Source organism: Papaver somniferum, chromosome 10, assembly GCF_003573695.1.
Source record: "Papaver somniferum cultivar HN1 chromosome 10, ASM357369v1, whole genome shotgun sequence".
Classification (NCBI taxonomy): Eukaryota; Viridiplantae; Streptophyta; class Magnoliopsida; order Ranunculales; family Papaveraceae; genus Papaver; species Papaver somniferum.
Window position 1 is genome coordinate 20,566,065 of NC_039367.1, and position 22,881 is coordinate 20,588,945.

Sequence of the window (22,881 nt, forward strand, 5' to 3'; positions counted from 1 at the left end):
AGAACTCTAATTCTCAAACACACCTCGTACTAAATAATTGAGTTTCAGTGATTTTTGTATCTTATCTCTCAACTACTCCAGTTCTTTGATTTTCTTATCCTACTACTACTCAAATTCTCTTCTCTTAATTCAATTTTATATAGTTTTTAATTTTGTTTAATAAGAAGAAATTGATCTTACAACTGCATATATTTATGTGAGCAGTGATGAAATTCTCGGTGCACATCAAGCATCATTTCTGTTTGGGAGACGTATTTATGAAGTCTTCCTCTCTCGGAACGGAAATGCTCATCAAAGGGACGCTGATTCCTTAAAAAATAAGATGAAATCAATCAAACAGACGTGAGAGAATTTATGATAATTCTTGACGTTATATGTCGACAAAGTAGAATCGATGCTTCATATGGAGATTTGGTAAGTTATACAATTAGATTAATTTTTTCGCTTGAAGATAAAAGTAATTAACTTATTTTTTTTAATGCAATATTTAAACTCTAGAGGGTCGGGAGAAAATAATGTCACAATGAGATCAAAAGAAGTGATTATATGACTGCAAACCGTGTACAATAAGATTGAAAGAAATGACTGTACGCCTGCAAATATTGTGCGATGATATTAAAAGAAGTGGTCATACAATGGCAAACCATGTACAGTGAGGTTGGAAAAAGTCACCATACAAATGCAAAAATAGGAACATCCTGTGATTTATAATGATGTTTTTTAATCACTTTTGGATAGTAAATTTAGGGAAAATACAAAACTGAAGCAACATCCACATGTCCATCAAATTAAAGCACTTTCACTATCAAAGCTAAAGAAACTAAAAAATGGATGTAAACTCGTTCAAACCTAAAGATGCATCATTGAACATGTTTTAAAGTGCAACGATCATAATGAAAACTATCATTCATTTCCTTCTTCATCCTCATCCTCATCTTCATCTTCATCTTCATCCCATCATCATATTCATTTTCATCTTCATCAAAATACACTTCCTTTACATATCCATTTTCATAAACATGTTCATCTACATACTCATAATAATCTGGATTTTTTTCATTGTATTTTCCTTAATAATCAAATGCACCATCTGTATTTTGACCAATAACAAATACTTCATCTAAGTCTGTATAATCATATCTCCATATGATGATGCTTGTACCATGTATTTCATACCCGAACCATCAAAACTCGACGACTTTAATGGTTATACTTGGCTTCTTCCACGAGGATGTGCTCTAATGTGCGCAACAAGATAAATTCTTAGCTGGAGGTGCATTTCAAGGTTTTTTAGACTTGACATAGAAACACCATGATCATTTGTAGGCTCTGAAATCGGATCAAGAATAACTTTACCCCAATGCATATCCTGACGTTTATGCTCAATAATGATGTTGCATAGAATCAGACAATATTTCATTATTAGGTAGATTGTTGTCAATACTTACATGGTGATCCGATAATTTAAAATTTACCTTGAAGCAATCCAAAATCATGCTCAACATCCCTCTTTTAGCCATTATTAAATATATTGTTGAATCTTTCCATGTGTGGAACATCCAATGCCTGACTGAAAGCTTGTACATTTGTGGCCAACTTTGGATAGATACCATCGGCTATGACATATAACCCATGTTGTATTGCTGACCATTAATGACATACTTACATGGAAGTGTTACACCCTTGAGCATGTTACCAAAAAGAGGTGAGTGTACCAACACATTGAAATCGTTATTTGACCCCAGCCATTCCAAAAGATGCATACCAAAACCATAACTCATATGATGCCACCTCATCTAATACCATACAACTGTGTTTATCTTTACCCGATAAGTTCCTTGCGAAGCTATCAGACAATTCTTTCATGACCACTGCGTACAATCAAATACTACGTAGCATTCTAGAACATCCTCGTTCGACATTCTCACCTAGAAACCTCTGAATATCTTGAGGATTAGGTTGACGTAAGTATCTTTCTCCAAAAGTCATGCAAATTATGTGGGAAAATCATTTTAGATAATATCATGTTGTTGTGGCACCCAAACGAGTATAGTCATCGACACTACTAACAGTTGTACTTTTGCACAAACATTTCATCACGACAATTGATTTCATATGTGGAGAATATCCCATAACACTGGTTGTACCCGGACATTGATGCTACTCTTCATCCACTTCAAGTAATTCCCTAACAATTTATTGAATTAATCTTCCTTCATGCCTAAACGTTGTTTGAGTTGTCTTGAAGTATAACAGTTCCTGGTGTTAAATAGTCATCCATCATTTTCGCATAGTGCCACACCCGATTTCGGGTAAGTAAACTCCATGTCTGCACTTTCTTAGGCACCGGTTGCCGAATAATATGCCTATGTTCATCCAAACACAATTATGTAAACAACATCAGAATCATTTCTTCTTAATCACTTGAAGTATCCAATTGATTCCATATGTAAGTCCCACATAAGCTCGCATTAGAATCATAATGTACCTTTGCAAACACCAATTTAAGTTTTTATTTATCTACACCATTTCATTCAACATTAATCAAGAGATACATGTCAAAAAAAATAATTATCATGATTTTTTTTGCGACATATATATGCTTGGTGTTGTTATTAAGTCATATACAATGTAACTAATATACCTATTATCAAGAATTTCAAGATCATTAAAATAATTTCACCACAAACCCTAAAGGTAGAATGACTTATTTGTGGTGATTTCGTGGATGGAATTCAGAATTGAAAGATATAATAGAACCACCTAAATATTTATGTAACGAACTCTTTTAATTTACCGCAACAATTCAGACTAAACCATCTTCAAAATCGTCAAAAAGGGTGTAAAATATTTTGGATTGACAGAAAAAGGGAAAAAAGTTACTGAAGAAGGAGAAATGTCAAACCCATATTTTTTTCTAAGTGTTTATACACAATTTTTAGTCAAGGTCAACATTTCGACCTGGACGGAAATTCAGTTTCCGCATTGCACAGTTTTTACGGAAACTCAGCCTAGAGCAAGTCTTCTGGTGGAATTCAACCTATTACAATTGTGGAAAAATTGTGGAATGTCAAGTCTAGTGGCTTCCAAGTTGTTGTTTTCCACAGTTTTTCCAAGCCATGTTCCATGATTTCATGGGATGCTCTACGGAATCCACGAAAACGCTAATCAGATTAGCGTAAAACGTTATTCATAATAGCGCACTAGAGGCGCAAATCAGAATAGCCCCAAATCTAATCTTAATAGCATAAAACGCTATTCTTATCAACGTTTTTTCTTATCCGTAGATTAAAATGAATCTAATGGCTGAAAAAAATGCTAATCTTAATAGCGTAAAGCACTATTCTTAACAGCGTTTTCCCGACGCTAAAGCTATTTTGATTACCGTTTCTACGATTCCACCACTACACTTGACCTTCCATGAACTATTCCAAATGCTGAGGTGGTGTGAAAGATAGAAGATGGAATCCTTCCACTATAATACTTTCTCTAAGCTAAGATAAAGGGCTATGGGTAGTGTCACTCCTTCATTTGAAGGAGTGAATTACCAATTTTCTCTAATTAGAGGCTGTTATGGGTAGTTTTACCCCACAGTTGTATCCTTACAACAATTAACAAATAGATCGGATAGAAAATGGTGAAAATCACCTCTTGAATCCAATGATCCAAGCCAATCTCTGTGCCAAAGGCGCAGCCAATATTTTCATTAAAAACAAAATTCAGATAGATGAAGAGATAACTCTTCTTACAACTTAAATGACCAATAACTAAACCCTAACCTTACTTAATCTGAGACTGACACGTGGAGACTAATCAACGGTCATTAAACATACCAGTAGATAACTAGCTAATCTTACTGGAGCACTCAGCTATTTATATAAGGGCATACTACAACAGGGTATTCCTTTACAAAGGGATACAACAATGCCTACCCCTGAAAAATGTCCTTGTCCTCAAGGAAAAATCTAGGATAGTGAGACTGAATATTTCCTATGTCATCCCATGTAGCATCCTCTGGTGAGGAGTTATTCCATTGTATGAGAACTTGGCGCACTAGTCGGTTGCATCTGAGGACGGACCTTGTCTACAACATCTTCTCTGGAAGCATTATAATCTCCCTTTGAGGATCAAAAACAGGTAGAGCAGGGGAAGGAATGTGTTGTATACCGATATGTTTCTTCAGTTGAGAAACATGGAATACTGGGTGTATCCTGGAGTGAGATGGCAGATGAAGTTTGTAGGCCACTGCACCAATCCTCTCAAAGACTTTGAATGGTCCATAGTATTTAGCTGCCAGCTTGAAGTTTTTTCGCAATGATAATGATGCTTGCCTGTAAGGTTGGAGCTTGAGATAGACTAAATCCCCCTTTGTAAATGATTTTTCAACTCTGGTGGAATCAACATAGAGTTTCATTTTATCTTGAGCTTGTTGTATAGATTCTTTGATAATATCCAGCATAGAGTCCCTTGTTTTCAAGTAAGTCTCAACAGCCTCCACAGAAGTAGTAGCAGTGGATGGGAGATCTATATGTGGAGGTACATAGCCATACAATGCTTGGAAGGGAGACATCTTTAATCCTCTGTGAAAGCTGGTGTTGTACCACCATTCTTCCAGTGACAACCAATTGCTCCAGCTGCTAGGTTTGTGACCTGTGATACATCTCAAATAGTTCTCTAAGCATGCATTAACCCTCTCAGTTTGGCCATCTGTTTGAGGTTGGTATGCAGTGCTTAAATTTAACCTTGTCCTAAGTGCCTTGAATAACTCTTGCCAAAATGTACTGGTAAATATCTTATCTCTGTCAGAGATTATAGATGCAGGAAAACCATGTAATTTGAAAACTTGATTGAAAAAAACTTGTGCTACCGAGGAAGCTGTAAATGGGTGTTGCAGAGCAATGAAGTGTGCATATTTAGTGAGTCTGTCTACAATGACCAAAATAACACTCTTCATGTTGCTGCTAGGTAGGCCCTCAATGAAATCTATTGTAATATGTTGCCATGCATGATCAGGGATAGGTAGAGGTTGTAGAAGACCAGCAACATTGGTGTGATCACTTTTATTTCTCTGGCAAGTGTCACATTGAGACACAAAAAGCAAAACATCTTTTTTCATCCCCTTCCAATAAAAATGACTTTTGGCTCTTGCATAAGTAGCTTGGATGCCAGAGTGTCCCCCCACAACAGAAGTATTTAGAGAAAGTAAGAGAGTGTTTCTTATACCACCTCCAGTCCCAATGTACAGTTTGGTTTTGTATCTTAAGATTCCCTCCTGGTAAGTGAAATTCTCAATACTGGAAGGACTCAGCATAAGTTTTGAAATAATGTTTTGTGTTGTATCATCAATAGAATAACTAGAGATTACCTCTTGAGCCCATGCATGTGTAGAAGCAGCTAACAAATTGCAATGAGCTGAATTATGAGGCCTTCTAGAAAGTGCATCTGCCACTACATTCTCAGCTCCCTTCTTGTATCGTATATCATAACCAACGCCCAATAATTTGATCAACCATCTTTGCTGTAATGGGGTAGTAATTCTTTGTTCCAAGAAATACTTGATGCTTTGATGATCAACTTGAATTATGAATTTGGACCCTTGTAAATGATGCCTCCACCTTTGAACTGCCATTACAATGGCCAGAAACTCTTTCTCATATGTTGATAATGCTCTAGCTCTTGGACCCAGTAGTTTTCTAAAGTAGGCAATTGGCCTTCCTTCTTGAAGTAATACAACTCCAATACATAAGTCATTTTCATCACTCTTAACCACAAATTGTTTTGTGGGTAAGGCTAAGACTGGTGTAGCTATCTTGGGTTGTTCAAAAGCTGTTGTTGCTGTTGAAGTCCAAAGAAAAGAATTTTTATTGAGCAGATCAGTGAGAGGTTTACTGATTGCTCCGTAGTTCTTGACAAACTTTTTATAGTAGCCTGTAAGGCCAAGAAAGCCTCTCAATTATTTGATAGTGAATGGTTGTGGCCAAGACTGCATGCAAGCTATCTTATTTGGATCAGCACAAACACCTGCAACTGAGAAGATGTGGCCTAAATATTCCAGTGAGGATTGGCCAAAGCAGCATTTGGAAATCTTAGCATAAAGTTGATGTTGTCTGATTAAGGAGAAGGTAAACTTGAGATGCTTCAAATGTTCAGACATAGATTTGTTGTAGATTAAAATATCATCAAAGAATACCAGAATAAACTTTCTCAAATCTGGTTGAAATACTTCATTCATTAAATCTTGAAATGTAGCTGGAGCATTAGTGAGGCCAAAGGGCATCACTTTAAACTCATAATGGCCTTGATGGGATCTGAAAGCTGTCTTGAAAATGTCTGAAATATGGACTCTGATCTGATGGTATCCCGCTCTCAAATCAATTCTTGTAAATATAACATCTCCATTTAACTCATCCAATAGTTCCTCAATAATTGGTATGGGAAATTTGTCCTTAACTGTAATGCTGTTTAACTTTCTATAATCAACACAGAATCTCCATGTGTTGTCTTTCTTTTTGACTAAGATTATATGAGAGGCAAAAGGACTATGTCTAGGTTGGATGATGCCAGTGTCTAGCATTTCCTTAACAAGTTGCTCACCTACTCCCTTCTGAATATAGGGACATTTGTAGGCTCTCTGACTCATAGGTGTGGAGTTGGGTTGTAATGAAATTGTGTGATCTAAACTTCTATGAGGAGGTAGCCTAGTTGGCTCAACAAAAATGTCAGTAAATTCTTGAAGTAAGGGAAGTATTTCAGGAGGTTTTGTGGGTTGTGTTGGAGGCGTAAAAATGGAAAATAGATGACCCACTAAACCATGAGAATTTTTAGCAAAAAACTTCTTGACTGCTTCACCACTCATCATGAACAAGGAAGGTTTAAGATATGTACCTTGTAATGTAATCTTCTTAGCTTTGTACTTAAAAGTAATAGACAATTTGGAGAAGTTAAAAGTGATATCACCTAAGGTTCTCAGCCAATCTGAACCAAGTACAATATCATAACCCCTAATGGCAAGACCCTGAGGTTGTCCATAAATTAGTGACCCTGCATGCTCCATATCAGTTGTGGACAAATACTAGTACTTACTTTCTTCTCACCATTTGCAACTGTGACCAAAATTGGATCAGTAGGCTCAACATGACACTGAAGGGAACTTGCTAAAGCACTATCAATGAAACTTTTAGTACTGCCTGTATCAATAAGAATGAAGACTTTTTGGTGATGAAGAATACCATGGATTCTAATTGTGTCCCCAGTAGCAGCCCCTGTAAGAGCATGCAATGAAATTTCAACATCAGAGTGACTGGAGATTCAGTAGTCTCCTCAAAAAATTCTTCCTCTTCCTCAGTATCTTATGATTCAATATTGTCCATTTGAAGCATGAATATCTTTTGTTCTCCTTTACAAAAGTGTCTTTCCTTATACATTTCATAACAGTTGTAACATAAACCTTGAGCTCTTCTTTTATTTATCTCTTCAGGTGTGAGTCTTTTGATTGAAGGAGATGTGGGGTTTGATTTGTGGGGAAGAGTAATTGAGAATCCAGGAGTGATGGATGCATACTTTGGAGAAGTCAAAATAGGTTTGGGTGGAAAAATTTTATATGAAGATTGCCTGTAAGAGTTGAAAGAGCTGTTGAATGACCTTGTAAAGGGTTTAGTAGTAGCTGCTGCTAGAGTAAACATTTGTTCTTGTAATATGGCTAGGGAGAAGGCATCTGCTAAAGTTTTGGATGAAACATAGAGACAGATTTACCTATTTCATCCTTCAACCCACTAAGAAAACTCATAACAAAGTATTCTTCACTAAGAGACAGATTCATCTTCAACATTAGTGTTTTGAGCAACTCAAATTCTTCATAATAGTCATCCACAGATGAAGATTGCACCAATTTATTAAAACTACCAACGAAGTTTTCTTCACTAGGATTTTCAAATCGACAAAGAGATTTGTAGCTAAGTCCCGTCATGTTATTCTATGTCTATTGACCTAAAAATTTTAAAACCAAGTTTCAGCCTTACCCTCAAGGTAGATTGCAACAATATTCACCTTCTTGTGTTCTTCAATATCATTCAACTCAAAATATCTTTTACTCTTTTGTATCCATGCTCTAGGATTCTCGCCATCGAACCTTGGGAAATCCAGCTTAGGAAGACGATGATGTTGATAGTGATTGTGATGTTGATTTGAGAATCAATCATCTCCATTAGTTTCTGTATGATAAGTACTAGCCGGCTCTGGCATTGAATCTAACTTCTTCATAAGTAAATCAAATTTAGAAGTCAGATCAGATGAAAAACTGTTGATATTTGCTTGTAATCTGGTAATGGCAGCGGTGTTTGCTTCCACTTTATCATTGAAATCTTTGATTTTTCATTTGAAAAAAAAAATTGGATGAAATTTTTGATGAAATTGAATGGATACGAACGACTCTGATGCCAATTGTTACATCCTTACAACAATTAACAAACAAATGAGATAGAAAATGGTGAAAATCACCTCTTGAATCCGACAATTCAAGCCAATCTCTGTGCCAAAGGCGCAGCCAATGTTTTCATTAACAACAAAATTCAGATAGATGAAGAGATAACTCTTCTTACAGCTTAAATGACCAATAATTGAACCCTAACCTTACTCAAATCTCAGACTGACGCGTGGCGACTAATCAACGGTCATTAAACAGACCAATAGATAACTAGATAATCTTACTGGAGCACTCAAATATTTAGATAAAGGCAGACTACAGCAAGTATTCCTTTACAAAGGGATACAACACCCACTTCCACCTCCAACACGTTCGTATACTCGTTCATGCGAACGAGTGGTTGATGGTGCACATTAGACGGGGGACTCTCTCCCGTTTGACAAAATAAAGCTACACAGTGGACTCTCCCCCGTGTATTAAAAATTTGCGTTGGACGGGAGACAATCCCCGTCTATACTGTTTTTAACTATCTCACGGGAGACTGTCCCCCGTGTACGCTTAAATTCAGCTTTTTTAAAAACTAATTTTCCCTCCAATCATTATTTGTTATTAAATTTTGAATTCTTTTTCATAAACGAGGGATAATAATGCGTCAAGGGTGTTCTTTCATTTTACCCATAGTGGCTCCTTTCATTGAACTAGTCCTCCTTCGTGTGAAAAAGTTAGTCTTTATTTGGAGACTACTCATAGCCCATGCTCCAAGCCCACCTCCATAATGAGGTGCAATCGAATTTTCTTTTCGCTTGGCTACATTTAAGCTACAGAGGCAAAATACGCTTGGCCTTAGTTCTCCTCCAAGTAGAGTTAAAAGCGAGTGCGCCAGCAAAGAATACTATAAATCGTAGAAAGCATCTACACACTTATCAGATTTAGGAGAGAGATACTGAGGGGGCGGCTCAAGTTGAACCAGCTAACTGTTAAGGAGTCAGTCTAAGATGATCCTATATTGTCTCAGTCAATATAGACTGAGGTGTTTCAGTTGGCTTCAACATTTTATCCTAGTCTATCTCCGTCTATAACGTAGGGCAGTTGCATCTGAAACTGTTCTGATCTTTGTATTCATGTATAAAAGAGAAGTGAATCCTGTAAAGTGTAATACAATAAAAACAATAAACAAAATCATTTCTAACTTGGTATCACGCCAGTCGATCCAAGAAGCCACGTAAACAAAACCAAATCAATCAAAATGTCTGCTGAAACTCAAACTCTACAGCAAGTTCATATTAACCATCTCATCAGTGCCAAATTAACAGACACCAACTATCTTCTCTGGGTAACTCAGTTTAAGCCTCTTCTAAGGGGTTACAAAGTAATGGGTTTAATTGATGGAACTACTCCTAAGCCACCAAGAAACTTACCAAACTCAACCAATATTAATCCAGAGTTTGTGAAGTATGAAGATCAGGATCAAATCTTGATGGGATGGCTACTTTCTTCATTAACAGAAACTGCTTTGGGAAAATGTGTAGGATGCAAAACCTCCAAGGAAGTCTGGGACAGACTTGAGAAGCGATATGCACCACAAACAAAAGCTCATAAGATGCATCTCAGGAGACAACTCCATAATCTCTCAAAAGGTAATCTGACTATGCATGATTATTTTTCAAAAGCTAAGACTATTTTCGATGCTCTTGCTGCTTCAGGAAACGCTATCACTGAGGATGATATGCAAGAAGCTATCATGAATGGGTTGAATCAATCATGACCCCATTGTCACATCCATGAGCACAACTTTAGACATGGACATGGATACTTTCTTTACACATCTCCTGTCCTATGATATGCGCATGGAACAACAGCAAGCTCTACTCCAACAACCACTTGCCAATGTAGCTACTGCTTCTTCTTCAAGGCCATCTCCAAGGCCTGATCAGCGTAGGAACGGAAACAATGGCTACAATCAATTCAACAATCGATCCCAAACTCGCCCCAAAAACAATAATAGTAATATAACATGTCAGGTGTGTTTCAAACGTGGTCATGTAGCTGACAAGTGTTGGCACAGGTTTGATAGAGATTTTGTACCACGACAGCCTAGACAACCAGCTGCCTTCCTTGCCAGGCCGGGTGAAACTGCTTCCAACAGTTGGGTAACCGATACAGGGGCTACTCATCATATCACAGCTGATTTGAACAAACTCAATATCAAACATGAGTACGATGGAACTGAGGAGGTTACTGTTGGTAATGGTAAATCTCTTCCCATTGCTAATGTTGGTAGATCAACCTTCACAGTTAATAATAAACCCTTTTATCTCAATCACATATTCCACGTACCATCTATCAAAGCCAACTTGTTGTCTGTTTCACAATTCTGCAACGACAACCATGTTTATTTTGAGTTTCACTCTTCCTTTTTTGTTGTGAAGGATATCAGCACAGGGACCATCATGTTGAGGGGTAGAAATCGGAACGGCCTCTACACGTTTGATGCTGTTAGAGAGATTAGAGCTCCACCTTCAACATACATTGCAGATTCATTTCCTTTGTGGCATCAACGTTTAGGCCATCCTATGCTTCAGACTATTTTCAAAATTGTCAAGAATAATTCGTTATCTCTTTCAAATAAATCTCTAGCCTTTTGTCATGCTTGTCATCTAAGTAAAAGTAGGAAACTTCCTTTTCCAACTAGTCATACTGTCTTTGATACTCCCTTAAGCTTAATAGTTTCTGATCTTTGGGTGTCACCAACATTGTCAAGAAATGGTTTTCATTATTATCTTTTACTTATGGATGCCTTCTCACATTATACATGGATTTATCCTTTGGTTCGTAAGTCTGATGCACTTCCTACCTTTGTTCACTTTAAAAAGCAAATTGAGAACCTAACTGAGCATAAGATAAAAGTTTTTCAGTCAGATAACGGCGGGGAATATAAAAAATTCACTGCTTTTTTAAATGATTCTGGTGTCATTCACAGATTCTCATGTCCTCATACTTCTTCACAAAATGGATTAGCTGAGAGACGTCATCGACATATTGTTGAGTCTGGCTTATCATTATTGTTCCATGCCTCTATGCCTGATTCTTTTTGGTCAGACGCTTTTATGACCTCTTGTTATCTCATAAACAGAATACCCGCTTCACAGACCCAGTCTAAGACACCACTAGAATTGTTGTTCAATAAACGTCCTGATTACTCCTTTTTAAAAGTATTTGGAAGCCTTTGTTATCCATGTCTGCGTCCCTATAATAACAACAAACTTGAACCTAGATCATTAGCTTGTGTCTTCATAGGTTACAGTGGAACTCATAAAGGCTATGTGTGTTTACATCGTCCAACAAATAGGATATATATCTCTCGGCATGTCAGATTTGTGGAGGATTCATTTCCTTTCTCTATCCAGCAACAAGATGGTACTGTGAAAGAGAGTTCATTGTCTCTCTATCCACACACAAAGGTATTATCTTCTCCAGTTTTCTCTCAATTGCCTTCTACTATACTAGTTAATGAACAGGCTCTAACTAACCCTATGATGGGCCAAGTTAATCCTAGTTCTTCATCAATGGCAAGTGATCCAGTAGCTTCACAAGATCCAAGTAGTTCTTCTCCAGCTACGTCATCAACTAGTGCATCTCCTAACTGTGTGCAAACTCTACCTGCTACTGAGGTTGCTAGCACTTCATCTGCGATCTCACATGAACCAGTGCATCCAATGGTTACAAGAGGAAAGGCCGGGATCACTAAACCAGTAAAACGTCTTTGCTTAACAGCTACTAAACATCCACTGCAAATACATCATATCAAAGAGCCAACATGTTATACAGAGGCCAGTAAGAATCCGGTTTGGCGTAGATCCATGGATTCGGAGATTAATGCTCAGGTCAGAAACGGAACTTGGACCAAGGTTCCTTACAAGCCAGGAATGAATGTTGTGGGATCGAAATGGGTGTTTCGTGTGAAGTATAACCAAGATGGCACGGTTTCTCGCTATAAGTCTCGTCTTGTTGCCAAGGGGTTTAATCAACAGGAAGGCGTTGATTATGGAGAAACTTTCTCTCCTGTCATCAAACCATGCACTATAAGGTTGGTTCTGTCAATTGCTGTTCAAAATAATTGGCCATTGAGACAACTAGATATTCAAAATGCTTTCCTTCATGGAGTGTTATCAGAGGAAGTTTTCATGAAGCAGCCTCCAGGGTTTGTGGATCCTGAAAACCCTAATCATGTCTGTAAGTTACATAAGTCGATCTATGGTCTAAAGCAAGCCCCACGGGCTTGGTTCTCCAGGCTCAGTAATTATCTCATTCATCTAGGGTTCACAGGTTCAATATCTGACACTTCCCTGTTTATTAAAAAGGAAAGTTCTTACACTATATACGTACTGATCTATGTAGATGACATTGTGGTCACGGGGTCTAATAAATTTGTGTGTGATGATCTCATATCTAACTTGAGCAAAGAATTTGCTGTTCAGGATATGGGTTCTCTAAATTATTTCCTAGGTATTGAAGTCTATCGCCGAGGAAGGAGTTTAGTGCTCAGTCAACGAAAATATATTACAGATTTGCTCTGTAGAACAAAACTTGATGGAGTCAAACCTGTCTGCACCCCTCTGGCAGTTCAAACGAGAATACAGAAAGAAGGTACTTCGAAGTTCTCGGATGCAACTCTATATCGAAGCGTAGTAGGTGCACTACAATATCTTCATCTGACACGTCCAGATATCTCGGTTGCTGTGAACAAAGCATGTCAATATATGCATGATCCATATGTAGAGCATTGGGAGTTGGTAAAGAGGATCCTGCGTTATCTTAAGCATACAGTGGATTACGGTCTGTACTTCAGTCCTTCTCAAGATATGTCTCTGCAAGCCTATACTGACTCGGATTGGGCAGGCAGTCTTGATGACAGACGCTCTACTAGTGGATATGGTATTTATTTTGGTGGCAATCTGATCTCTTGGAGTGCACGTAAACAGAAGACGGTTTCGAAGTCATCTACGGAAGCTGAATATAGAGGTATTGCGATTGCAACCTCGGAGTTAATTTGGATTCAATCATTGCTGAAAGAGTTAGGCATCTCTATTACGGCACCACACTTGTGGTGTGATAACTTGGGAGCTACGTACTTAACAGCTAACCCAGTGTTCCATGCTCGTATGAAACACATTGAAATAGACTATCACTTTGTTCGGGAAAGAGTGGCTAAGAAACAACTACATGTCATGTTTCTATCATCGAAGGATCAGCTAGCAGATATCTTCACCAAAGGGTTAGCTTCTCCTAGATATCAACTTATAAGGGACAAGTTAAACATTCGGCCACTCATGCTTAACTTGACGGGGAGTGTTAAGGAGTCAGTCTAAGATGATCCTATATTGTCTCAGTCAATATAGACTGAGGTGTTTCAGTTGGCTTCAACATTTTATCCTAGTCTATCTCCGTCTATAACGTAGGGCAGTTGCATCTGAAACTGTTCTGATCTTTGTATTCATGTATAAAAGAGAAGTGAATCCTGTAAAGTGTAATACAATAAAAACAATAAACAAAATCATTTCTAACTCTAACAACAATACCCCAATACCAAACCCTAACCCTTAATCTCCCCCCCGCAGCTGTATAAAACCCTAATCATTAGATCCTGAGAAGAATCGGAGTTTTTTCTCACAGCTTTTTCTTACGGTGAGACATTTGTTCTCGTTCCTTATTATTTATTTTTCTAATTAGGGTTTCAAAATTTCTTGATTATTATTCTCTTATGAGCAAAGCGTTGATCTATATAGTTTTTTTGTGTGAAAGACTTGGTCTATTTGGTTATTTAGTTGATTGTTTGAAAGTTGAAAACCCTCGATAGAGTTTGTGTATGTTAATAGGTTGGTAGATACAGTGATTAGATGATGGATTAGGATAGGGTAGATTGTGGTTCTCTTTTACTAAACGCGTATATTATATTTTAAAATTTTCTGTAATGATTTTAATTTGAACGAGTACTATGATTGCCATTATTTAATCGTATTGGATACTTTGTAAAATCATTGCAACATAAAATTGCTGCAATGATGAGAGCTTAATATTTACCAAAAGCAATGTGCTTGATGTGATTCCATCATGGTGCTGACCAGCAACCATGTTGATCCTGAGTCAACAGATACATATTTTTTAGTTTAGATTTATTTCTATGTTTCACAGTAACATTTTTCCCCTTGTAGGCTGCAGTGTTACAAACTAATTAAGCTATAGATCAAAGCGTTTTATTTTATGAGAGTACATTTACTTCTTGTGAAGTCAGCATGGTGCTAACCAGCACAATGTTGATCTGAGCAGTTACCTGAGCAACATTATTAGATTGGATAGTGAATATGGTATGATATATTGAATGGTGATTTGAAGCTTGTTTTGCAGTTAGAACTTTTTATTTCTTCCCCCTTCGTTTTGCCGACCTTAGCATGTTATAAGTGACCTTCGGTGGCTGTTTCTTCATCAAGTTTTTTTGACTTTTTCTGCAGTTTTTCCTTTTCCCTGCCTGTGAATCCTTTTTATTGACCTCAAAAGTATATTGTATATTGCCATGATGAGAGCTCAACATTTATCGAAAGTAAATGTAGTTGATGTGAAGTCAACATGGTGCTGACCAGCACAGTGTTGATCTGAGCGGTTACCTGAGCAACATATTACATTAGATAATGAACATGGTTTTGATAAATTGGTGGCTTATTATGTTTGTTTTGCCTTGGCATATTATGAGTTATTATCTTTGGTGGCTGTTTCTTCATCAATTTCTTTCTGCTGTTCCCTTTTCGCAGAACCTTGTTTAAACTTATTGCAATGATGAGAGCTCAATATTAACGAAAGTAAATGTACTTGATGTGAAGTCAATGTTGTGCGATCTGAGCGGTTACCTAAGCAACATTTTATATATATTAAATGACGAATATGGTTTTGACGCACTGTTACGTTGTTTGCGATTAGAACTTTTTTCGTTTTTCCATTGGTGTTACAGACCTCAGTATATATTATGAATTACCTTTGGTGGTTGTTTCTTCATCAATTTCTTTCTGTTGTTTCCTTCTCCCCGAACCTTGTTTATACTTGGTTTAAACTCTAAACTTATTGCAATGATGAGAGCTCAATATTTAACGAAAGTAAATGTACTTGATGTGAAGTCAATGTGGTGCTGACCAGCACGATGTTGATCTGAGCGGTTACCTGAGCAACAGTAGAATAGATGTTGAATATGGTTTTGGTTAATTGATACTAAGTTTGCCTTTCAATTAGAACTTTCTATTTCTTTGCTCTTGGTGTTACGGACCTTAGTATGTTGTAAATCACCTTTGGTGGTTGTGTTGCAATGATGAGAGCTCAATATTAACGAAAGTAAATGTACTTGATGTGAAGTCAATGTGGTGCTGACCAGCACGATGTTGATCTGAGCGGTTACCTGAGCAACATATTACATTAGATAATGAACATGGTTTTGATAAATTGGTGGCTTATTATGTTTGTTTTGCCTTGGCATATTATGAGTTATTATCTTTGGTGGCTGTTTCTTCATCAATTTCATTCTGCTGTTTCCTTTTCGCAGAACCTTGTTTAAACTTATTGCAATGATGAGAGCTCAATATTAACGAAAGTAAATGTACTTGATGTGAAGTCAATATTGTGCGATCTGAGCGGTTACCTAAGCAACATTTTATATATATTAAATGACGAATATGGTTTTGACGCACTGTTACGTTGTTTGCGATTAGAACTTTTTTCGTTTTTCCATTGGTGTTACAGACCTCAGTATATATTATGAATTACCTTTGGTGGTTGTTTCTTCATCAATTTCTTTCTGTTGTTTCCTTCTCCCCGAACCTTGTTTATACTTGGTTTAAACTCTAAACTTATTGCAATGATGAGAGCTCAATATTTAACGAAAGTAAATGTACTTGATGTGAAGTCAATGTGGTGCTGACCAGCACGATGTTGATCTGAGCGGTTACCTGAGCAACAGTAGAATAGATGTTGAATATGGTTTTGGTTAATTGATACTAAGTTTGCCTTTCAATTAGAACTTTCTATTTCTTTGCTCTTGGTGTTACGGACCTTAGTATGTTGTAAATCACCTTTGGTGGTTGTGTTGCAATGATGAGAGCTCAATATTTAACGAAAGTAAATGTACTTGATGTGAAGTCAATGTGGTGCTGACCAGCACGATATTGATCTGAGCGGTTACCTGAGCAACAGTAGAATAGATGTTGAATATGGTTTTGGTTAATTGATACTAAGTTTTCCTTTCAATTAGAGCTTTCTATTTCTTTGCTCTTGGTGTTACGGACCTTAGTATGTTGTAAATCACCTTTGGTGGTTGTGTTGCAATGACGAGAGCTCAATATTAACGAAAGTAAATGTACTTGATGTGAAGTCAATGTGGTGCTGACCAGCACGATGTTGATCTGAGCGGTTTCCTGAGTAACATTAAAATAGAAGATGTTGAATATGGTTTTGGTTAATTGATATTAAGTTTGTCTTTTAATTAGAACTTTCTATTGATATTAAGTTTGAATATGTTGAATATTTTCAGTATGTGCACTTTCTTTTTAAATGCTAGCATATTTCTTACTTAAATTCCCGAGCAGCTCTTTTCTTTAGGTTCACATAATTTTGATATATGGAATAAGTCAGGCTGAATTTGCAATCAGGTTGTTGGGGTAGGAGAATTTTACTGATTATATTGTTGGCTTTTTATTTGGTTATTCTTAGGCTGTGAGGATGTCGACTCCTTCAAGGAAAAGATTGATGAGGGATTTCAAGAGATTGCAACAGGATCCTCCAGCAGGCATCAGCGGTGCACCACAGGACAATAACATAATGTTATGGAATGCTGTTATATTTGGGTAAGGAAAAGATGAAACCACCTTTTCTTTTGCTTATGGTCTTCTATCTCTGCTGATTCTCTTTTTGTCAGAGTTTTGAAAAAACTGACGCTTACAACTTCAATTGGTTTTATTTGCAGCCCAGATGATACTCCCTGGGATGGAGGTGAGTGTTGTTAAACTCCATATCAGTATGGAGTATTAGTTTGTCTTGCAGATCGTTCATCCATTATGTTAATTACATATCCATGGTCAACTTATTTATATTGTCTGTTGTGATTGATCTCCATCCAAAACCTTTTGAAATTGGACTGCTTACTTTTTTTATATAGAAATGTTTCATCGGCGAATTGGTTTATCTGCCATCTGTTTTGCAGTGCTTCTGGTTATGATAGTAAAATGATAATATTATTTTAAATCCTTTAGGTACCTTTAAGTTGTCTCTGCAGTTTTCGGAGGACTATCCAAATAAGCCACCAACAGTTCGGTTTGTTTCGCGGATGTTCCATCCAAATAGTAAGTCGTGAACTAGAGGGGCTAGCCTCCAAATGTTAAAATTTACCTGCTTCATTGAACTATGAAAATGATCTGCTTTTTAATTGCTGTTAATTGGTCGAAAATGTTTTTGCTATGTTGGGTTTAGTCTAGTTATAGCCTTGAATGACAAGTCCATTTGGATTTGTTGCTAAGTGTTGGGTTATTCTGTCACGTTACTAACTTTTTCATTTGTCCGACCAATCCAGTCTATGCAGATGGAAGTATTTGCTTGGATATCTTACAGAATCAGTGGAGTCCTATTTATGATGTAGCTGCTATTCTAACTTCTATCCAGGTAATTTGGTGCCTTTTTCTTTCTTGCTCAGTGATTAACTTTAACATAAAACATAAACGTTATGGTTAGCAGTGACTAGCCTGTAGTTATGCTTTCCAGTTTTACCAAATTTTTATGGCGGCAAAATTTGATACTCATTGTTGTGCTGTATTCTAATTCCTATGCAGTCGTTGCTTTGCGACCCAAACCCAAATTCTCCTGCTAATTCTGAAGCTGCAAGGATGTTTAGTGATAACAAGCGGGACTACAACAGAAAAGTACGCGAAGTCGTTGAGCAAAGCTGGACAGCAGATTAACTGCTCATCCCTAACATGTGGATGTCATTTGACTTATTCTGTAAAGTTTGAAGTCTACATAAGTAAACATTTCCACTTGAAAACAATTGTAATACAGACATAAGAGTTATATAATAAAATTTGCTTGCTTGATTCCTTACACGTCATGTTGCCTACAGAACTATCTTCATGTCGTATACTTTTCCACAGTACCATCCCATAGTCCATGAACGTTAGAATTCTCTTCAAGCCGTTTTCCTCTTTATTGTGGCGGAACTGACGAACTGTAGCACTAGGTCACTTATACTACTATGATTAGAGGTCTTTGTATGCATGAGCTTATTATAGGTACTTCCTTTAGACTGACTGTTTGAAGAAATGACTGAGAATGGCGTTCAGTGGGACTGATTCCCATTGGAGCTCACATTATTTTTCTTACATCGATGTTATTGAGCTGAAACCAGTGGATTGCAGTCCACGACTCCACGTGCTGTTTCGGACACAGGTGGATGGAGTGAGGTTGATATGATGAAACAACCAATTATGCGTGCTTTGGCTAAAGAGAGTTTTGTGAATTATATGATCTGTCTTCTCTTAAGGTTCTCTGCTCTGTCCATCCCTTGATGCACCAACTCGCATGCTACTTTTAACAAATAATAGTCATACTGGATTTTCCATGCATGCAGTTTCTGTGTACCTCCTTATCATTGCTCTCTTCACCCTGTAGAATCAGCGCTACGTTGACACTTTATAAACAAACACAGGATCTGATTATTATAGTTCAAAGAGTTAATTTTCAGTGAGCAAGTTCAGTTTAGCAGCAGATAATGATTAAGAAGGATCATCTGAATGCTGCTCAGATATAATTATGTCTTAGTCTTCTTGTCTGTCATATGCTTCAGCATCATGCCCTGCCCTGCCTTTCTGCCTCAGGCTTGAGCAGTATTCAGCTGCACAAAGATAAAGAGGAAAAAAAAACTGTGCAAACATTCAATTTTTACAGAACTCCAATTACATGTAAAAACGACACCGGCTTCAAATCTCAATAGTGCCAGCATGATATGCAGTAGAAGATGATTGAGCCAAAAAAATCATCAAATCCCCGTTTGAGCTTTTCCTCATGGTAATGACAGAAAAATATTTCCAAATGACAGAAAAATATTTCCAAACGTGTCGCGGACTGGAGTTGGGTGAAAATGAGTTTAGAACACAAAAGGTCAGTGCCACTTTCTTTCCCTTCCCACAAGGTTGATTTTGCTTTAACAGAAAGGAACTATTCCACTTATTCTTAGCTTCTGCTAAGGAAGCAGTTTATGTGCCATCATGGTTCTGGTAAAATCCATTTAACCAATACGATAGAGTTGTTTTCTGGTCAGACACTTCGAAATCGCTAACCCTCTAACCACAAAAGGCATTTTAGCCTGTACGAATTGAGTGTGAATTCAAGAACTTATGGTTTTTATGTACGTTTGTGCTGAAGCTGGTGGCATTGGTCTTGCTACCAGTTTTGTGGCTGAGATCATAGCAATTATAAGAGCAATTGAGTGGGCTGTTACTCTTCAAACTTCTGATTCAGTCGGACTCTTTATCTGTTGTCACTGTGTTCACTGTTCACCTCAAGAAAGCTTCCTTGGTTTGTTCAAGCTAGGTGGAATTTTATTTTGGATAAGATACACAGTTCAGGCATAGTTATAGGGAACTCAACTTCTCAGCAGATCATTTTGCAAAAAAGGGATCTAATCTGCATCAAGGTCAGGCTCTTCATTTCATACCTTGACCTCCATCTCTGACAAAAATGGAATGGCCTTCTCACATTTGCTACAGATTTTGCTAATTTTCAGTTGTTTCTTGATTAGGGTCTTGTAAGCCCAGTATGTTGGGGTCGCTCTAAAACTACAGCCACACCCATTTTCTCACATTCCACCACTGTCAAACCCACGCGTGTAAAAGTTCACACGCGCACCCAAAATCGGCGTATAAATTCTGCCGAAACCCAAAATTTTCAAAATTCAGTTTTCTTTTTATTTTATTTCCAAGTTTAACCTCACTTTATGTTTTGAGATTTTGTATTGAGATTTTGTTCTGAGAGATTGAGATAGAGCCGGAGCGAGAGCTGAAGTATTGAATTTATCGAGAGTTGCGAAGGAGCTGATTGAGAGATTCAATTTACTCAGCAAAGACAATCTGAAATTCAAGCTCAGGTTCGTTCGTTTTATCTTTGATTCTGATCTTGTTTAACTTTGATTCTGATCTTGTTTAATCTTGATTCGATTCTAGGTTTTAGTTTCTTTAAGATTATGATCTATTATTTTAAGTTACAGAGTTTAATTTAGGTTTTCGAATGGATTTTTAGATATTTTAAGCTTGTTTTTGAATTTACGATCAATGCAGATCTTTTCGATTCAATCTTTTAGTTTTGATTTCACAGAGTTCCAACTCCATTGCACTGTACTCATCTCTAAAGTTCTCCTAAAGCTGCAACATGATTTAATAACACTCATCAGGGAAGGCATAAATTTATATGCATAACAGGTTATGCAGATACTCTAAACAATGCATAACTTGTCATGCAGTCAATGTTGGATCTGCATAAGATGTTATGCAGTTAAACAATGCGTGATGCAGGGTATGCTTAACCAATATAATAAGGCTTTTTATATGCATAACAAGTTATGCAGATACTCTAAATAATGCATAAAGGGTCATGCAGTTATTTTTGGATCTGCATAAGATGTTATGCAGTTAAACAATGTTTGTATTTTAACTGCATCAGCAGTTATGCATAATAAGTTATGCAGTTCACCATGTTTGCTTTTACTGCATAACCAGTTATGCATAATAAGCTACGCAATTCAACATAGTTGCTTTTACTGCATAAGCAGTTATGCATAATAAGCTACGAAATTATGCATAGTTGCTTTTACTGCATAACCAGTTATGCATAACAAGTTACGCAGTTATGCATAGCTGCTCTTACTGCATAAGCAGTTATGCATAACGTTATGCATAGCTGTTTTTACTGCATAACCAGTTATGCAGATACTCTAAACAATGCATAACAGGTCATGCAGTTAATTTTGGATCTGCCTAAGATGTTATGCAGGATAGATATGATTTGATTTTTTAAATTTGATCTTTGATGTTGTTGATTTGATATTTCAATTTTGAGTAAGAATTTTTTTTCTGAAGCAACATGCAGGATAGATATGTTTAATTTTTTCTCTTTTTGTGTTTTGCAGGGTGAAATGCCTGTTATTAGTGCACTAGCTGTGATTCACTACTTCAGTGAATTCTTAGCACATCATGTTGATGTCAATTCAACTCTGGAGAATTTGAAGACAACCGTTTGCCTGAAGTGGACTCGTTTACTACCTCATCATGTCAGTTTTTCTTTTAATGATGGAAGCAAGTTTTTGCGAGTTGATTTTTATGGTACTGCATATCTAGTTATGCAGACTTTTTATGCAGATATTTTTTAAGAAAGTTTAAAAAAGAAAAAAAAAGAACTCACAAGAGAATATACAGTGCAACCACCGCAATTCCTGATAAGAAGATTGTCTCTTTTGACAGTCTTGATGCCATCCATCAGGTGTTGGTGAATTAGATCAGGAAAAGATACAGAATCCATGGTTTCCAAATCCTTCACCAAACCAACATACGAGACGTCCAGTGAGTCTCCCATTGATCGACAAAAAAACAGAACCACTAGCATCTAAAGGCATGCAAGGGAAACAACTTCCTCTTCATGACCTTTCTGATCAAGTTTTTCCATCAACAACCTTTCAATATCATCTATCCACACCTTTGTTACTTGTGATTTGGGAGTTTTATTCACATCACCTGCTCTTGTTTTGCATGGGAATTGCTTGACGAGGGAAAGTGACTGAGTCATCCCTATCTCTTCTTTTGAGGTCAGAATATCTCTTCCTCTGTTTCCTTTAACTCTTGGCATCTGAAAAATAACAGCAAGCTCACTAGCCGTTGACTGTATAGACTTGTTTTCTGACACCTTGAATGAATGCTGACTCAAATCATCATGGTCATATGATAGAAGGACCTCATCCATCAGCTGATTGATCTTACCATCCAAGTATGAAATGTTCGCAGCATTTAACCAGTTATAGACTTTCCCAAATGGAGACACATTGATCATATTAGCCTTCAACGGACTAAAACCACCTCTTTCCCTTATCCTATTGAACAATGCAAGTATCCTTGGAAAACCTGCTCTATAAGTACCTCCTTGAATTGCAGGCTTGGTCTTAGCTTTAACTGCACAAACAAAATAACAAAATAAAAAAGTATTTTACTAAGTTAGAATTGCTACTTTCACTGCATAACCTCATATGCCTTTTGTACAGGCTTATGCATAAACTGTTATGCAGATTTGTTAAACAGACAGTTGTGTGCATAACCTATTATGCATAGTATATAACCTGTTATGCATTTATTTTTTGAACATAAGAAATTATATGGGGATAACATGTTATT

General features: G+C 37.0%; 1 protein-coding gene, 2 non-coding genes and 1 pseudogene across 3 annotated transcripts; all 4 read left to right on the forward strand.

Moving 5' to 3' along the window:
* Positions 1–13,902: 13,902 nt before the first annotated feature.
* On the forward strand, positions 13,903–18,552 carry LOC113319687 (ubiquitin-conjugating enzyme E2 2). The gene is made up of 6 exons (XM_026567928.1): positions 13,903–14,107; positions 17,171–17,304; positions 17,424–17,449; positions 17,710–17,799; positions 18,027–18,115; positions 18,283–18,552. The coding sequence occupies exons 2-6, from the start codon at positions 17,180–17,182 to the stop codon at positions 18,409–18,411; spliced, it is 459 nt and encodes a 152-aa protein (XP_026423713.1). The 5' UTR covers positions 13,903–14,107; positions 17,171–17,179; the 3' UTR covers positions 18,412–18,552.
* LOC113319896 lies at positions 15,246–15,332 on the forward strand. The gene has a single exon (XR_003345869.1). It is a non-coding gene; the product is annotated as a small nucleolar RNA snoR128 (small nucleolar RNA).
* Positions 15,769–15,871, forward strand: LOC113319897 (annotated as a pseudogene).
* LOC113319895 lies at positions 16,025–16,111 on the forward strand. Its single transcript, XR_003345868.1, has one exon. It is a non-coding gene; the product is annotated as a small nucleolar RNA snoR128 (small nucleolar RNA).
* Positions 18,553–22,881: the final 4,329 nt, after the last annotated feature.